Source organism: Trachypithecus francoisi, unplaced genomic scaffold (genome assembly GCF_009764315.1).
Source record: "Trachypithecus francoisi isolate TF-2019V2 unplaced genomic scaffold, Tfra_2.0 Lachesis_group9, whole genome shotgun sequence".
NCBI classification, from domain to species: Eukaryota; Metazoa; Chordata; class Mammalia; order Primates; family Cercopithecidae; genus Trachypithecus; species Trachypithecus francoisi.
The window spans coordinates 642,340-658,257 of record NW_022681474.1 but is presented as its reverse complement, the minus strand read 5'-3'; the positions used below and the strand labels follow the sequence as shown (position 1 = coordinate 658,257).

The following is a 15,918-nucleotide window of genomic DNA, read 5'->3' as shown; positions in this document are numbered from 1 at the left end:
GGGCTTCCCCACACTCCCCACACAGAGCCTGGGCCTTCCTCCTCCCACACAGAGCCTGGGCCTTCCTCCCCCACACAGAGCCTGGGCCTTCCCCACACTCCCCACACAGAGCCTGGGGCTTCCCCACACTCCCCACACAGAGCCTGGGCCTTCCCCACACTCCCCACACAGAGCCTGGGCCTTCCTCCTCCCCCACACAGAGCCTGGGCCTTCCTCCTCCCCACACAGAGCCTGGGCCTTCCTCCTCCCACACAGAGCCTGGGCCTTCTCCTCCCCACACAGAGCCGGGCCTTCCCCACACTCCCCACACAGAGCCTGGGCCTTCCTCCTCCCTACACAGAGCCTGGGCCTTCCTCCTCCCCACACAGAGCCTGGGCCTTCCCCACACTCCCCACACAGAGCCTGGGCCTTCCTCCTCCCCACACAGAGCCTGGGCCTTCCCCCACTCCCCACACAGAGCTGGGCCTTCTCCTCCCTACACAGAACCTGGGCCTTCCTCCTCCCCACACAGAGCCTGGGCCTTCCCCACACTCCCCACACAGAGCCTGGGCCTTCCTCCTCCACACACAGAGCCTGGGCCTTCCTCACACTCCCCACACAGAGCCTGGGCCTTCCTCCTCCCCACACAGAGCCTGGGCCTTCCTCCTCCCCACACAGAGCCTGGGTCTTCCTCCTCCCCACACAGAGCCTGGGCCTTCCTCCTCCCCACACAGAGCCTGGGCCTTCCTCCTCCCTACACAGAGCCTGGGCCTTCCCCACACTCCCCACACAGAGCCTGGGCCTTCCTCCTCCCCACACAGAGCCTGGGTCTTCCTCCTCCCCACACAGAGCCTGGGCCTTCCTCCTCCCCACACAGAGCCTGGGCCTTCCTCCTCCCCCACAGAGCCTGGGGCTTCCCCACACTCCCCACACAGAGCCTGGGCCTTCTACTCCCCACACAGAGCCTGGGCCTTCCTCCTCCCCACACAGAGCCTGGGCCTTCCTCCTCCCCACACAGAGCCTGGGCCTTCCTCCTCCCCACACAGAGCCTGGGCCTTTCTCCTCCCCACACAGAGCCGGGCCTTCCTCACACTCCCCACAAAGAGCCTGGGCCTTCCTCCTCCCCACACAGAGCCTGGGCCTTCCTCCTCCCCACACAGAGCCTGGGGCTTCCCCACACTCCCCACACAGAGCCTGGGCCTTCCTCCTCCCCACACAGAGCCTGGGCCTTCCTCACACTCCCCACACAGAGCCTGGGCCTTCCTCCTCCCCACACAGAGCCTGGGCCTTCCTCCTCCCCACACAGAGCCTGGGCCTTCCCCACACTCCCCACACAGAGCCTGGGCCTTCCCCACACCCCACACAGAGCCTGGGCCTTCCCCACACTCCCCACACAGAGCCTGGGCCTTCCCCACACTCCCCACACAGAGCCTGGGCCTTCCCCACACTCCCCACACAGAGCCTGGGCCTTCCTCCTCCCCACACAGAGCCTGGGCCTTCCTCCTCCCCACACAGAGCCTGGGCCTTCCTCCTCCCCACACAGAGCCTGGGCCTTCCCCACACTCCCCACACAGAGCCTGGGCCTTCCTCCTCCCTACACAGAGCCTGGGCCTTCCTCCTCCCCACACAGAGCCTGGGCCTTCCCCACACTCCCCACACAGAGCCTGGGCCTTCCTCCTCCCTACACAGAACCTGGGCCTTCCTCCTCCCCACACAGAGCCTGGGCCTTCCCCACACTCCCCACACAGAGCCTGGGCCTTCCTCCTCCCCACACAGAGCCTGGGCCTTCCCCACACTCCCTACACAGAGCCTGGGCCTTCCTCCTCCCCACACAGAGCCTGGGCCTTCCTCCTCCCCAAACAAAGCCTGGGCCTCCCCACACTCCCCACACAGAGCCTGGGCCTTCCCCACACTCCCCACACAGAGCCTGGGTCTTCCCCACACTCCCCACACAGAGCCTGGGTCTTCCCCACACTCCCTACACAGAGCCTGGGCCTTCCTCCTCCCCACACAGAGCCTGGGCCTTCCTCCTCCCCACGCAGAGCCTGGGCCTTCCTCCTCCCCACACAGAGCCTGGGCCTTTCTCCTCCCCACACAGAGCCTGGTTCTTCCCCACACTCCCCACACAGAGCTGGGTCTTCCCCACACTCCCCACACAGAGCCTGGGCCTTCCTCCTCCACACAGAGCCTGGGCCTTCCCCACACTCCCTACACAGAGCCTGGGCCTTCCTCCTCCCCACACAGAGCCTGGGCCTTCTCCTCCCCAAACAAAGCCTGGGCCTCCCCACACTCCCCACACAGAGCCTGGGCCTTCCCCACACTCCCCACACAGAGCCTGGGTCTTCCCCACACTCCCCACACAGAGCCTGGGTCTTCCCCACACTCCCTACACAGAGCCTGGGCCTTCCTCCTCCCCCACAGAGCCTGGGCCTTCCTCCTCCCCACACAGAGCTGGGCCTTCCTCCTCCCCACACAGAGCCTGGGCCTCCTCCTCCCTACACAGAGCCTGGGCCTTTCTCCTCCCCACACAGAGCCTGGGCCTTCCCCACACTCCCCACACAGAGCTGGGTCTTCCCCACACTCCCCACACAGAGCCTGGGCCTTCCTCCTCCCCACACAGAGCCTGGGCCTTCCTACCATGCGACTAGCCTGTAGGGGCACCGCCAACCGCACCTGCAGTCACCAATCAGGGTCTGCATAGAAATCAATAGGCTGAGGCTAAACTTTGTATCCACGTGTGAGGACCCACAACGCTCCAGACAACTACAAGAAAGAACAGAGGGTGTACTCAGCTCTCCCCTCTAAGGCTTCCTGTTGAGCTGCAGGGATGAGGTTCATGCTCCTGGGGTGGAGATTAGGCCAGGGTTTCCCTCCGGGACGCCTCTCTTCCAGGAGGAGCCTGTCCACTGGTGTCCCTGCAGCCGCCCACAGTGTCTCCAGACATTGCCAAATGTCCCCGGGGAGCAGGTCTACAAGTCTTCTGCCGTCTCCCGGGGAGTAATCACAGTCTTCCCGGGAATACGTTGGCGGCTGCAGGCAGTGACCCAACTCGGCCCTCAGTGTGGTGTGACCACCCTCCCTGCATCCCTGGGTAGCTGTGGGCAGAAGGCTGCTTTGGGGTGGGGTGCAGATGCTTCTCCGCCCATCGTCCCTGCCCACCTCCTCCTCCCCCTGCTCTGCTGTTGGGCCCTCTCAGGTCCTGGCAGGCCTGGCCTTGCAACACTGGCCTCTCCGTCCTACCTGAGCTCCAGCACACAGGCCTGCTGGGCAGGTCAGGAAGAGAGAATCTGTAAAAGTGGCTGACAATGTCGCCTGTGGACAGACCTCGGAACAGGGCTATTTACACTGGTCCTGAGACCTCTCATCGGAGCGCCTGGCCACAGAAGGGGACGCCCGGCCAGGGCCACGGCCACGCTCGGCCAGACTTCAGTCAGCACCACTTGGAGGGTCTGATGGAAGACGTAAACTCCTTCTGGAACAACGTATCCACACACGTCCCCATGTACACATGCACTCACACTCCTCCCGAAAACAGACCCACCAGCGGGCTGGCCCTGTGCCCCTCCAGCCACCCCGCGATCCTGGGGCCCCTCCCTCGAGGAGCCTGCAGCTGAGCAGCGGAGACCTCAATGTTGGGCGGGTGCCACCTCCCTGATGAGACCACGAATGAGCTGGCGTCTGGCGCCCCTCGCTGGCACTGATAAAGCAAGCTGCCCCGCCAGGACCGAGCCTGGATCTACAGGAACCGAGTCCTCCCAACACCCCGTGATCTTGGGGGGCCCCTTCCCCAGTCCAGCCTTGAGAAGAGACCCCAGATCACTCAACACTGTGGCTGTTGCTGTGCCCAGGTTCCCGTCCCACAGACACGTGAGGTCACGGACCAGCACCTGGGTTCCCATCCCATAGGCATGGTGAGGTCATGGACCCGCGCCCGCATTCCCGTCCTGCAGACATTGTGAGGTCATGGACCTGTGCCCGGGTTCCCGTCCTTCAGGCATGGCAAGGGTATGGACCCCCGCCTGAGTTCCCGTCCCGCAGGCACAGTGACGTCATGGACCTGTGCCCGGATTCCCATCCCGCAGACACGGCAAGGGTATGGACCTGTGCCCTGGTTCCCATCCCGCAGGCATGGTGAGGTCATGGACCTGTGCCCTGGTTCTCATCCTGCAGGCAAGGCGAGGTCATGGACCTGTGCCCTGGTTCTCATCCTGCAGGCAAGGCGAGGTCATGGACCTGTGCCCGGGTTCTCATCCTGCAGACATTGTGAGGTCATGGACCTGTGCCCGGGTTCCCGTCCTTCAGGCATGGCAAGGGTATGGACCCCCGCCTGAGTTCCCGTCCCGCAGGCACAGTGACGTCATGGACCTGTGCCCAGGTTCCCGTCCCACAGGCATGGCAAGGGTATGGACCTGTGCCCGGATTCCCATCCCGCAGACACGGCAAGGGTATGGACCTGTGCCCTGGTTCCCATCCCGCAGGCATGGTGAGGTCATGGACCTGTGCCCTGGTTCTCATCCTGCAGGCAAGGCGAGGTCATGGACCTGTGCCCGGGTTCTCATCCTGCAGGCATGGCGAGGTCATGGACCTGTGCCCGGGTTCCCATCCTGCAGACACGGCAAGGGTATGGACCTGTGCCCTGGTTCCCATCCCGCAGGCATGGTGAGGTCATGGACCTGTGCCCGGGTTCTCATCCTGCAGGCAAGGCGAGGTCATGGACCTGTGCCCTGGTTCCCATCCCGCAGGCAAGGTGAGGTCATGGACCTGTGCCCGGGTTCTCATCCTGCAGGCAAGGCGAGGTCATGGACCTGTGCCCGGGTTCTCGTCCCGCAGGCATGGCGAGGTCATGGACCTGTGCCCGGGTTCTCATCCTGCAGGCAAGGCGAGGTCATGGACCTGTGCCCGGGTTCTCATCCTGCAGGCAAGGCGAGGTCATGGACCTGTGCCTGGGTTGTCGTCCCGCAGGCATGGCGAGGTCATGGACCTGTGCCCGGGTTCTCATCCTGCAGGCAAGGCGAGGTCATGGACCTGTGCCCAGGTTCTCATCCCGCAGGCAAGGCAATCATGGACCTGTGCCCGGGTTCTCATCCCGCAGGCAAGGCGAGGTCATGGACCTGTGCCCGGGTTCCCGTCCCGCAGGCATGGCGAGGTCATGGACCTGTGTTGTTTCAAGCTGCTAAGTCTGGGTATTTGTTATGCGGCTGCAGATAACTAATACACCTTCTCTGTTAGGGTCCCACGTGGCCACCAGAAAACCGAACAGACAATTTCAGCTCCTGTATCAACAAGCTTTACTTGTTTCCCGTTCTCTTAACAACACACAGTGCTATCACAGAGGCTCAACGTCGCTCCGGCGAGCAGGGGACCGGCCCCCGACCCACCCTGTGCCCACGAACGCAAAACCAGCCAGCGCTTTCCATGTGCTGCCGAAAATCTCAGGCTCAGCTTCCTGCTTCTAGGATACCAGCCCAGGACTTCTCCCAAACTCTCAACAGTGCCTGGAGGATTCGAGAAAGCACAGAAGCCAAACAAACCAGCCTGAAAAAGGCTCCAGAGAAACCTGTTCTCCCACCCGCGAAACGCCATGCCACCACCAGAACAGTGAGAGGTGCCACAGTGACCTAACCAACCACATGCCTGCAAACTAAATTCATGTTAAAAAGTAGGGTGTGAAAGTGTTCGCAAAACAGTACAAATCTCAGGCCACAAAAGACCAGAGAGGAACTTACTAAAACCTCCACGATGGCTGGCTTTTGCAAAGGTGGTTCTAGTTGCTTGTTTTATATCTTTTCACATTTTTCAGAGCCTGCTGAATTTTGTACAATGATTATGAAGAAGTGATACTGGAAAAAGACAAACACTTACTTTTCTTCTCTGATGGAAGGAAAGCGCTGGTGGTTGTAATGACCTAAGTGTCTATAGGCCTTCCTCAGAATGACACTGACGTCGCCTGGCAAATCATTTCGCTCTGCTTTTCTAGAAATAATTCAGAGAGTCATTCACCACAAGATCTTGTCAGATTTATTCAAATTCTCCGAAGAGAAACTCTGCGTGTATGAAACTGTGTTTCCCACTGAAGAGGAGACTGAAAATAACCCCTTCTGCTTTCTTTCCTCAAATTCCTGAGATGACTTTTCACCCTTTCTGGTCCTCCTTCCCTCCATGATGCCTGGGTTCCTACAAGGTTGGAACAGAAACACTCAGACAAGACATGCCCAGACCCCTTGCCAGAGCCAGCATCCCACGTAGGAGCTGAACACGGGAAATGTGGGGCACTCTCTCTGCCCAACAGTGATAGGACCTGGATCAGCATTGCTCTCTCACAGGGATGCTGCCCATAGGACGCAAAATCTCAGGTCACCTCACCGACCTCAGCACCCAAACACACCATGATCTCCTCATTCCCCTCGGCCCCCAAACACACTGTGATCTCCTCACAGCCCTCAGCATTCAAACACACTGTGATGTCCTCACTCCCCTCAGCACCCAAACACACCGCGATTTCCTCACTCCCCTTATCATCCAAACACACCATGATCTCCTCACGCCCCACAGCACCCAAACACACCACAATCTCCTCACTTCCCTCAGCCCCCAAATACACTGTGATCTCCTCACAGCCCTCAGCATCCAAACACACCATGATCTCCTCATTCCCCTCGGCCCCCAAACACACTGTGATCTCCTCACAGCCCTCAGCATCCAAACACACCGTGATCTCCCCACTCCCCTCGGCATCCAAACACACTGAGATCTCCTCCTACAAGCTCTTTCTGCACTTGGCTTAAAGCCACCCTCTCCCTTCCGTGGCCTCACTGGCCTCTCCTCCGTGCTGGGAGGGAGGCAGGGCCACGGATTGGGGGTGGCCTTCGGATCCCCACACCCTGAGGCGTCCCAGGCTCCCACTCTCCAGCTCCACTCCCTGCAACTCCAGACTCACAGGCCCCTGGACACAGGACCTCCCCCCATGGAGGGGACAGAGCTCTCCCAAGCCCAGCACTTGTGAAACTCATTATTTGCTCTCCCTCCCAAAATGACTTACGCTTTTAGCATATTAATATAGAAAGTGACTGACAGGCTAATGGAATTTTTCTTTTCTTCCTTTAACTGAAGTTCGTCCATTAATTCATGACGAACCTGTCATAAAATGGAAGAGATTATTAATCTGGATTCAAACAATTAGGTAGAGGTTCAGATTTTATGTCTAGATTTTATTTTCTCATTAATTAACTTTTGTATCTAGTTTTTCAGATACAACTTAAGCTGATTCCCCATATGTCAAAATGAATCGCTGATGAATGCTTTTGGTACATATTCTTGTAGTAATTACTTATATCTTTGTGAATTTTCTATTAACTTCAAAAAAATTCAAAGCTATTACAAAGGAAAAATTCAAAGAGCGACGATAAAGGCAAAAGACCCTGTTTTGCTTTCAGAGTGTCACAGTTCTATACATCGGATGAACTGCTATCTCTTTTCAATATGTTTATATATCTTTGTTCATGTATCTATGCATATATATTTTTATATCTCTCAGCAAACTTATGTAATTTCTATGCAGTTTTCTCAACAATGACTTTTAAGAAAAGTACTTCTTATGTCTCTATTTCTTTTTTTTTTTTTTTTTTTTTTTTGAGGCGGAGTCTCGCTCTGTCGCCGGGCTGGAGTGCAGTGGCCGGATCTCAGCTCACTGCAAGCTCCGCCTCCCGGGTTGACGCCATTCTCCTGCCTCAGCCTCCGGAGTAGCTGGGACTACAGGCACCCGCCACCACGCCCGGCTAGTTTTTTGTATTTTTAGTAGAGACGGGGTTTCACCGTGTTAGCCAGGATGGTCTCGATCTCCTGACCTGTTGATCCGCCCGTCTCGGCCTCCCAAAGTGCTGGGATTACAGGCTTGAGCCACCGCGCCCGGCCTTATGTCTCTATTTCTAATACGCTGATTTACCATAACGGAGAACATCTGCCGGTATTTCTGCGGTACGTGAGACTTGATGAACGGAGCTGCAGTGGAGCAGAACCTGGCAGCCTCCTCCTTTCTTCCAGCTTGCAGATAGCACTCCAGAAGTTCCCTAGATAACAGAAACACGCCACTGGTCACCCTGGTTGAAGCTGTTTTCTCCTCTCGGATAACCAGGCTATTACACCATTACATATTTTGTTTCACAAACGTTAAAAGCTACCCCGACGTCAGCCTCTTCAGCCAGAACCAGGCCGTGTGGCTCACCGGCAAGGGCCAGCAGGCGCCAGACAGCTCATTACCGCTAGCTCCGGGGCATTTTGAAATGAAAGGTCTGTATTGATATTCTTCAAACGTTCCCCAAAAGGCCATATAGCAGGTAAGCCACACCTGCAGGCTCTGGGTTTGGGGTCAAGGAGGGCCACTCTGGAGCTGGCACAGCTGGGATCCTCACTGGGGACATCTACCCGTCCCTGGCCTGCACAGAGAGCTCCACAGACACTCGGGCCCATTTCCTTTCCGCCGCCCAGCACAGTGACCGAGGCATTGGTGACAGTCTGCAGTGATCCCCCAGGGCTAAGGCCAGGCAAGGCCGGCCTGCCCCGTGTGCCCCAGCTTCCTCGCAGGGCCGCCTGGGCTCCGGATGTGCTAACTCTGCTTAGTTTTACGCTGTTAAAACACCTACTGCATTAATATTTTAAGAGCTAAGATTTTAAAATCGGGAGCCAGGCTGGGTGGCGCAGGGTCACATCTGCTTTGTCGTGAGTCTAAACACAGTATCTTGTTCTGTTGTCATAAAACCTCGTAACCAGGGCACGGCAAACGTCATCTACAGATTTTGGAAACAACCTTCGGACAAGACACACAGAAACGTGTGACTGTGGAGAAAACGCACATGGAGCGTGCCCCAGTGATGTGGAACTCCCACCCGCCCCGCCGGGAGAAGGGGTGGTGGCTTCAGAGTCACATATGGAGCGTGCCCCAGTGATGTGGAACTCCCACCCGCCCCGCCAGGAGAAGGGGTGGTGGCCTCACAGTCAGAGGGCAGCCCACTGGGAGGCCACGGAGGGCACGGTGAGCTCAACTCACAGCATCAGCTCGGCGTGCCACTCCTTGTCTTCCTCCTCGGTCTGACTCAGCACGTTTACAATTTGGGAAAGGCTGGGGATCAGATGGTGGCGATATCCAGGCTCGAGGAATGGCCTCACCATCTGCCAGTAGAGGACTGATGCATTGTACACCAAAAAGTAATACCTACGGCACAAGCAGAGGACATGGAGAACGTGGTCAAAGCCCAGCCAGCCCAAGCTGCAAAACCAAGGGACCACTGTGTCTCCAGAGCCCCTCCCAGGAGGGGCCTCAGGTCCTCTCCCAGCAGACGGCAGCAGCTCCATCTGAGAAGCTTTGGCCCAGCCTGCAGGAGCACCAGGATGCAGAGCCCTTCCCTGGGACAGCCTTGGGCGGCTCTGCGTCCAACGTGCCACGGCTCTAGTGCAGGCCCAGCTGTGATGACCCGGCCACAGGCTCCCGAGTCCAGACCAGGGCCTCCTTCATCAATCACTCCACAAACTGATAGGCTCCCCTCCCATGAAAACACACCACTGCCCAAGGCCTCCTCTGGCTCTCAAGGGATAGACAAGAATGGGCAAGGACAGAGGGAATCAAGGAAGGCTTCCTGGAGGAGGTTACATGCCTGCTGTGACCTGAAAGATGTCAGGAGGTAGCCAAGACAGTAGTAGAGGAAAAGAAGGTCAGGCAGATGGAAGAGAAGGGAGGAACCTTTGGGAAACAAAGTTTCTGTCTGCCAGCACAGAGTGTGAAGTGGAGGAGGGTGGACTGGAAGACTAAACAGAGACCCCTCTCAGGAGTCTGGGCCTCTCCCTGGGCAGCAGGGAGCCATTGCAGGGACTGAAGTAAGGGAATCCGGGCCCATCTGCCTTTCTCACTCTAGGGCCACTCCACAGCAGGGCAGGCCAGCTCTGCTCTGTAGGGCCTCCGTGCCTGGTGGTCCTGGGCTGGCCACCAGGTGGACTAGCACTGCTCAATGCCCAAGCGGGAGGAGGACGCCAGGGTGGCTGTGGCAAGCCCACTCCTCTGAGTTTCCTCAGAGCCACCATGTGGCCCTGGGACAGGGCTCATCTTGTTTCCAGGTTTTCAGGAGGGGAGCGGAGGTGCAGGGTGCCCTGACCAGACGGTCATGCCTGCCTGAGTCAGAGGGGTCGCCATGGGGCTCCAGTGGCCTGCTGCTTCTCCCTGGATGCTGCACCTCGAAAGGAACCCATCTCCTCCCTGTAAGTGGCTCTCTGCAAATCCCCACTGTGGCCTCCACATGCCCATGGTCGGGCTCAGTCTCCTGTCCCACTGCCACTGCCCTGGACAAGCCAGTGCTGCCCTCTCTCTTCACGCAACCTGGCCCTTTCCCAAAGATGATCCTGACCTCTGGCAAGGCTCTGTCACCCCATGGTCCGTCCACGGTGCCCCCAAGGGTCCTGGAGCAGAGCAGCCTCCTTCCCGTGGTACCCACCACTCCCGTGTCACATCTCCCTCGGAAACACCCCAGTCTTCAGAATCTGTGGCTTGAGATGGGGCCTCCCCGTCCCCATCCCCATGCAGGGAGGATCTGTTGGGCTGGGCCCTACATCCCCAGCACTTGCAACAGAGTGTGACCAGAGAGGGCCACCAGCAGACAAGCAGGCCGATGTGGGTAGAATGGACCAGGGAACCCACAGCTTCTATTTAAATCTCCAAACATTGTATCCTATTCAAATATATGATATATATTCAAACAAATATGCTTGAAACTGCCAAGCTTGCACAAAAACTGATTTGCATAGGATATGAATCAGTTTTGTGCAAGCTTAACAGTTTCAAGCATGATATTTGTTTTTGTGCAGAAAGCACTGATTTTGTAGAAAGTTATGCTGGAGTCGCCTCCGCAGGGACAGCGGCCGTGGCCAAGTTGTCCGCTAGGGGGCAGCAAAGGCACGCCAGGCCGAAGAAGGAACCCTGGGGAAGGAGCCGGGCGCCCTGGGGGTACACCAAGGGAGGCCCTGGAGAAAACAGATTCTTCTTCTTTTTTTTTTTTTTTTTTTTCTTGAGACGGAGTCTCGCTCTGTCATCCAGGCTGGAGCGCAGTGGCGTGATCTGGGCTCACTGCAACCTCCACCTCCCGAGTTCAAGTGATTCTCCTGCCTCAGCCTTCCCAGTAGCTGGGATTACAGGCGTGTGCCACCACGCCCGGCAGAAAACAGACTCTTCACAGCCATCTAAAATCACAAAAACCGCCGAGTGCAGAAGAGGCTATGACTCGGAATTCTGCATGAATGTGACCTAGTCCACATGCTAACAAGATAAGGCAGTGATCACACGTGCATGAAAATCACAAACCACAAACGAGGGGAAAACCCACAGTTCAAATAAATACACCCACTCGGTAAGTTCTGGCTCTGAAGTCTTTCACCCGGTCAATGAGAAAAGACCACTTCAATTTTGCCTACCTCGGTTCTCCTTTGGCAAAGTTTATGGCCTTCATGTACTGAGTCACGCAATTTTCAAATTCCTCCTAAGGCAACATAAAGAAGCACAATTAGACTGAAACACTGACCCCTGCTCATTGCCCTGTCTGCAGATGCCACGGCTCCTTCATGGTTGGCCTGGTACCCCCCGTGTATCCACAGGTGACAGTGTGGCAGACAGCCTGAGTGTCGTGGCGATGTCGTGGACCTGCACCCGGGTTCCCGTCCCACAGACACAGCGAGGCATCAGAAACCACAGTGCCTGTGCTCCAGCACGCCTACCCCACCCCAGCTCTCCTCTGCCCACTCGGGGCAGCTGCAGGTGCAGATGCCACAGAGACCACGCTGCTATGAGGCAAAGGTCCAGGGGTCCTGCGTGTCAGATACCACTACTTGAGCAAAAAGCATGAATGGGAAATGGTGCAAGCTTCGTGTCACTCTGGAAATTAATTCCTTCACTACCCTAAGAACGATTTAAAGCCTGATCTAGGCTGGCACTGTTCTGGAGAAGGGGCACAGGACACCTCTCACCAGGTTTTCAGCCGACTTTGGGGCACACATCTGCGCCCTGCACAGGTGCGCTCGGCCCAGAAACTGGGTGATGGGCGCCTTCACCTTGAAGTACATTTGGATGCAGTCCTCGCTCACCTCCGGCTGCCCCATCTGCAAAAGAACACCACCACGGAAGACCACAGACCTGGAGGCGGTGGCCTCACTGCCCAGAAACACATGGGGCCGCTTTCAGAACAGGCCCCAAGCACAGGTGCAGCCTGCTTGCAGCCTGTTTGCCTCTCCCCAGCCCCACTCTGCCCCACTAGACACCCAGAGGCCCTCCCTCTCCCTGTCAAAGCTGCCCTGACCGAGGATCCCGGGAACTAGTTACCTTGAGGGCCTGCTCTGCACACAGAACAAACAGGTCTGGGCTGAAGCTCTCTGAGGGGTCAAACTCCGATTTCCCTAGGTTGGCCGATTTGATCAACTCATAGGCCTTCTTCAAGGATGCAGCATCTGTCCCAAACAGGTGGTTGAGGAAGGTTTGGTCATTGGGCTGGAAGAAGTGAGCCGGAGAACGCGATCCCGAAGGCCCCAGGCAGCCGCCTCAGGCCCCGGCCACAGCACCAGTCGCCGCCAGGGAGCAGCGATGTGGGCACCTTCCTGTATATTTGCCCTGGTCAGACAATCGGGAGGTGGGAGGCTCCGGCTGTGGCCCTCGAGGGGTCACCCATCTGGTGGGCTGGGATGAGAGGGTCCGGGGCCTCCCCGGGGCGGGGGTCGTGGCGGGTCCTGGGGCCTCCCCGGGGCGGCGGTCGCGGTGGGTCTGGGGTCACCTTGCTGGCTCTCGGCGCGGGCCAGCTCCTGCGTGATGACCAGGTCCATGACGCCGGCGCCCGACTCGTCCGCCCTTTCTGGGGTCCGCGGTGCGTCCCGCCGCCCAGGGTCGGTTGGGTTCTCCCGCCGCGAGGACCCGCCACGGTTGCCTGGAGACCGAAAGGGACGCGGACGCGCGGGCTACGGGGCGGCGGCGGGGCCACACTTCGGGGAAGGCGAACCGCGCCGCGCGCCCGCCCGCCCCACCGCCGGCTCCGCAGAGCGAGAACACCCGGGCAGCGACCCCCGGCGAGTGGCGGGAAGAAGAAAGGGAGGGAAGGCGGCGGGGGAGGGCGGCGTTGGGGGGGCGCCGGGGGGTCCGCGCCGGCCTCGTCTCCCCGCTCAGGCCCCCGGTGTGCCCGGGTTGTGGTCCCCTTCCCCGGGAACTTCTGACTGCGTCCTGCGCGCCTGCGCTCCTCCGCTCGTTCGTTCTCTTTCTTCCTTTTTTTCTTTCCTTCTCTTCTCTTCTCTTCTCTTCTCTTCTCTTCTCCTCTTCTTCTTTCTCTTTTCTCCCTCCCTCCCTCCCTCCCTCATTCCGTCATTACTTTAACAGGCGGTGATTTGCGCCTGCCGCGGTCCTGGAAGTGCAGCGGGCACAGAAAGTCGCGCAGAGGACACGCGGGCTGCGGGCGTGGAGGGGCCGCCCTGCGGGCGAGCTGAGGCCTGGCAGCGGAGCGGGGCGGGACGAGCAGACGCAGAGCCCGGCCCCCAGGGAGCGGGGAGCGGCGCGGCCACCTGCCCGGCGGGGCTCCCCACCTCCCTCCCAGCCAGGGACCGAATTGGAGACTGGACGGGGCGCGCAGCCCGAGTGCAGGGAAGCCCGAGCCACTGAAGGACTTGAGTCGGCCTGGGGCAGGGAGGGCCCAGGACTCACCCTGGGGTGGGCGCGCTCCAGGAGCTCTAGGGGAGGCCCACCTGGGGCAGGCCCACCTGGGAGAGGACCCCGGGGAGAGGCCCACCTGGGAGAGTGGAATTCCACTCGGGAGAGGGCCACCATACCTACATGGGATCAAATAAGCTGCCTTGACATAGTTTTGAAACCTGAACATCATGTTTCTCAAGCTCCTGGAACCCCACCCCGTCTTGAAGTTGGCATCCTCAGATCCCTGCTAAACGACCATATTCCTTCCCAAAGATAGTTCTCAAATGGGCCTTTGTTGGTAAAGACACTCCACACATGGGTAACAGCCTCGATAAAATATTTATCCCCGCAGAGAAAGTATCTCCAAACATAATGTAGTAAGAGATTTCCCAAATCCAAGGGCATTACATATTAAAACTCAGTTTTCTAGTTACACATTAGCCTTAAATATCAAGAGTGTAGCACAAAATTATCACAGAACGCAGGAAAAGGAGATGAGAAAGGCTGCAGATGGGCAGCTAGGTGGATCAGGGCACAGGGCAGGGTACGAAAGGGTCCCCAGCACAGGAGCTTCTGTCCCCATAGAGTGAGGGGCACCACCCTCCTGGCACGTGGATGTGTGCAGCAATCTGGCACTGCTAGGGACCCGTAGTCCAGGCATTCTTATGGAGACTCCATCAGATCGTGGTGGATGATGCCTGGAGGAGGGTGGGTACAGGGTTGAGAGCTGCAGGTGCTAATCCTGGCTGGTCTCTCTGGTGACCGGCCCCCCTCCAGGAGCCACCAAGCCTCACCTCATTTGAACAAAAGAATCTGCTGCCATCACCCAGGAAATTCCGAGGGTTTTTGGAGCCCTGTGCTGGGTCTTGGGAGCAGAGACCGAATCTATTCATTTCACGTTTTGTCGCCACATCTTGCCAGGTAGAGACGGTGTCTGTGTCTGGGTTCCCAGGCTGGACCCCAGATGCCTGCTGTATATGCGCCCGCTGGCGTTGCCATCACGGGGCACTCTCTCAGGCGGCTTAAACAGCAGGAAAGGAAGCGGGAAGGCCGAGATGAAGGTGCGGCTGGAGCTGGTTCCTCGGAAGGCACCCTGCGTGGCCGTGTGTGGTCGTCGTCTGTTTCTCGGTGTCCAAATGTGCCCATCTTATATGGACATCAGGCATGGGGTGTAGGGCCCACCCTGGGACCTCCCGTTAAACAGATCACCTCCGTGAAGACCCTGTCTCTAAATAAAGTCACATCCTGAGGTTGTGAGACTAGGACTCCAGCATGAGAGTTTCAGGGGGACACAGTTCAACCCCCGACACTTGCTTAACCAGAAGGTGGTGAGAATTCTGAACATTTGTAATTTCACCAGGTGAAAGCCAGGAAGATGGTTGAATTGTTGTTTAAAACATCTCGGAATATATACATGAGCAGAATGAGCAGAACAGAAGTTAAAGACAGAGTTTCTTCCAGCACAAGCGAGGCCAGTAATCAAATCCCACTGGTGTGTACGCATTTAAAAGAGAACTTAGTTGAAATCGGCCTGGAATCCCAGCTCCCGGGGACAGGCAAGCAGAAGCCGGGGGCAGGAGGGACGTGGTGATGTGCGGGGTCCCGGCTCTCCCCGCCTCTGCCCAGAGGAGCAAGGTCCACCCTCCCCTAAGGGAGCTAGAGAAGGGGGTGGGTGGAGTTAGGGAGGCATGGAGGGTCCCTGGTAGCTGGGTGCTGGCAAGCAGCCTCTCTAGGGAAGTGCGCAAATGAAGCCCCTGGTTGGGGGCATTTGCACATCCTCCCACCACCGCTGTTTAAACTGCTCAAGGGGCAGCACCGGCTCACAAAGCCGCACATCTCACAATGGCCAGGTGGAGCCCAGCCTTGGCTTGGTGACCCCTCCAGAAAGGTGGGGTCCTGGGGACCCCAAAGTCAGCTGGAAGCCGACCCGCACGGCTGTCCCAGGGGCCTGTGCTATCCTCACTCTGCCTGGCTGGCGTCTGGCCCAGCAGTGCTTTGTGGCATCGGTTTCACTTTGGGGCCAGTCAGTGCTGACACGGCTACTTTGCCCACGGCTTGAGAATCCGAATGTGGAGTCTGGGAAAGGGGGCTGGGCTGGGATCCCCATGTGTGAGGGCCGATAGCCTTGGCCCGCGGGATAATGTTGCCCAGGGAACCAGGAAGAGCTGATCCCCAATACACCCCTGTGTGTTGGGCCATGCAGTGGTGAAGGCCACGGGGTGGCCATCCAGCTACGGTTG

General features: G+C 58.3%; 1 protein-coding gene across 1 annotated transcript in view; it reads right to left on the bottom strand.

Annotated features, from left to right (window-relative positions):
* CFAP46 (cilia and flagella associated protein 46) overlaps positions 1 to 13,249 on the bottom strand; it is a 121,343-nt gene extending 108,094 nt beyond the window's left edge. Inside the window, 8 exon segments of the mRNA XM_033209255.1 lie at positions 5,842 to 5,952; positions 7,019 to 7,113; positions 7,922 to 8,045; positions 9,023 to 9,187; positions 11,431 to 11,495; positions 11,980 to 12,111; positions 12,332 to 12,456; positions 12,777 to 13,249. Of these exon segments, the coding sequence (XP_033065146.1) occupies positions 5,842 to 5,952; positions 7,019 to 7,113; positions 7,922 to 8,045; positions 9,023 to 9,187; positions 11,431 to 11,495; positions 11,980 to 12,111; positions 12,332 to 12,456; positions 12,777 to 12,825 (866 nt within the window). The 5' untranslated portion in view covers positions 12,826 to 13,249.
* Positions 13,250 to 15,918: the final 2,669 nt, after the last annotated feature.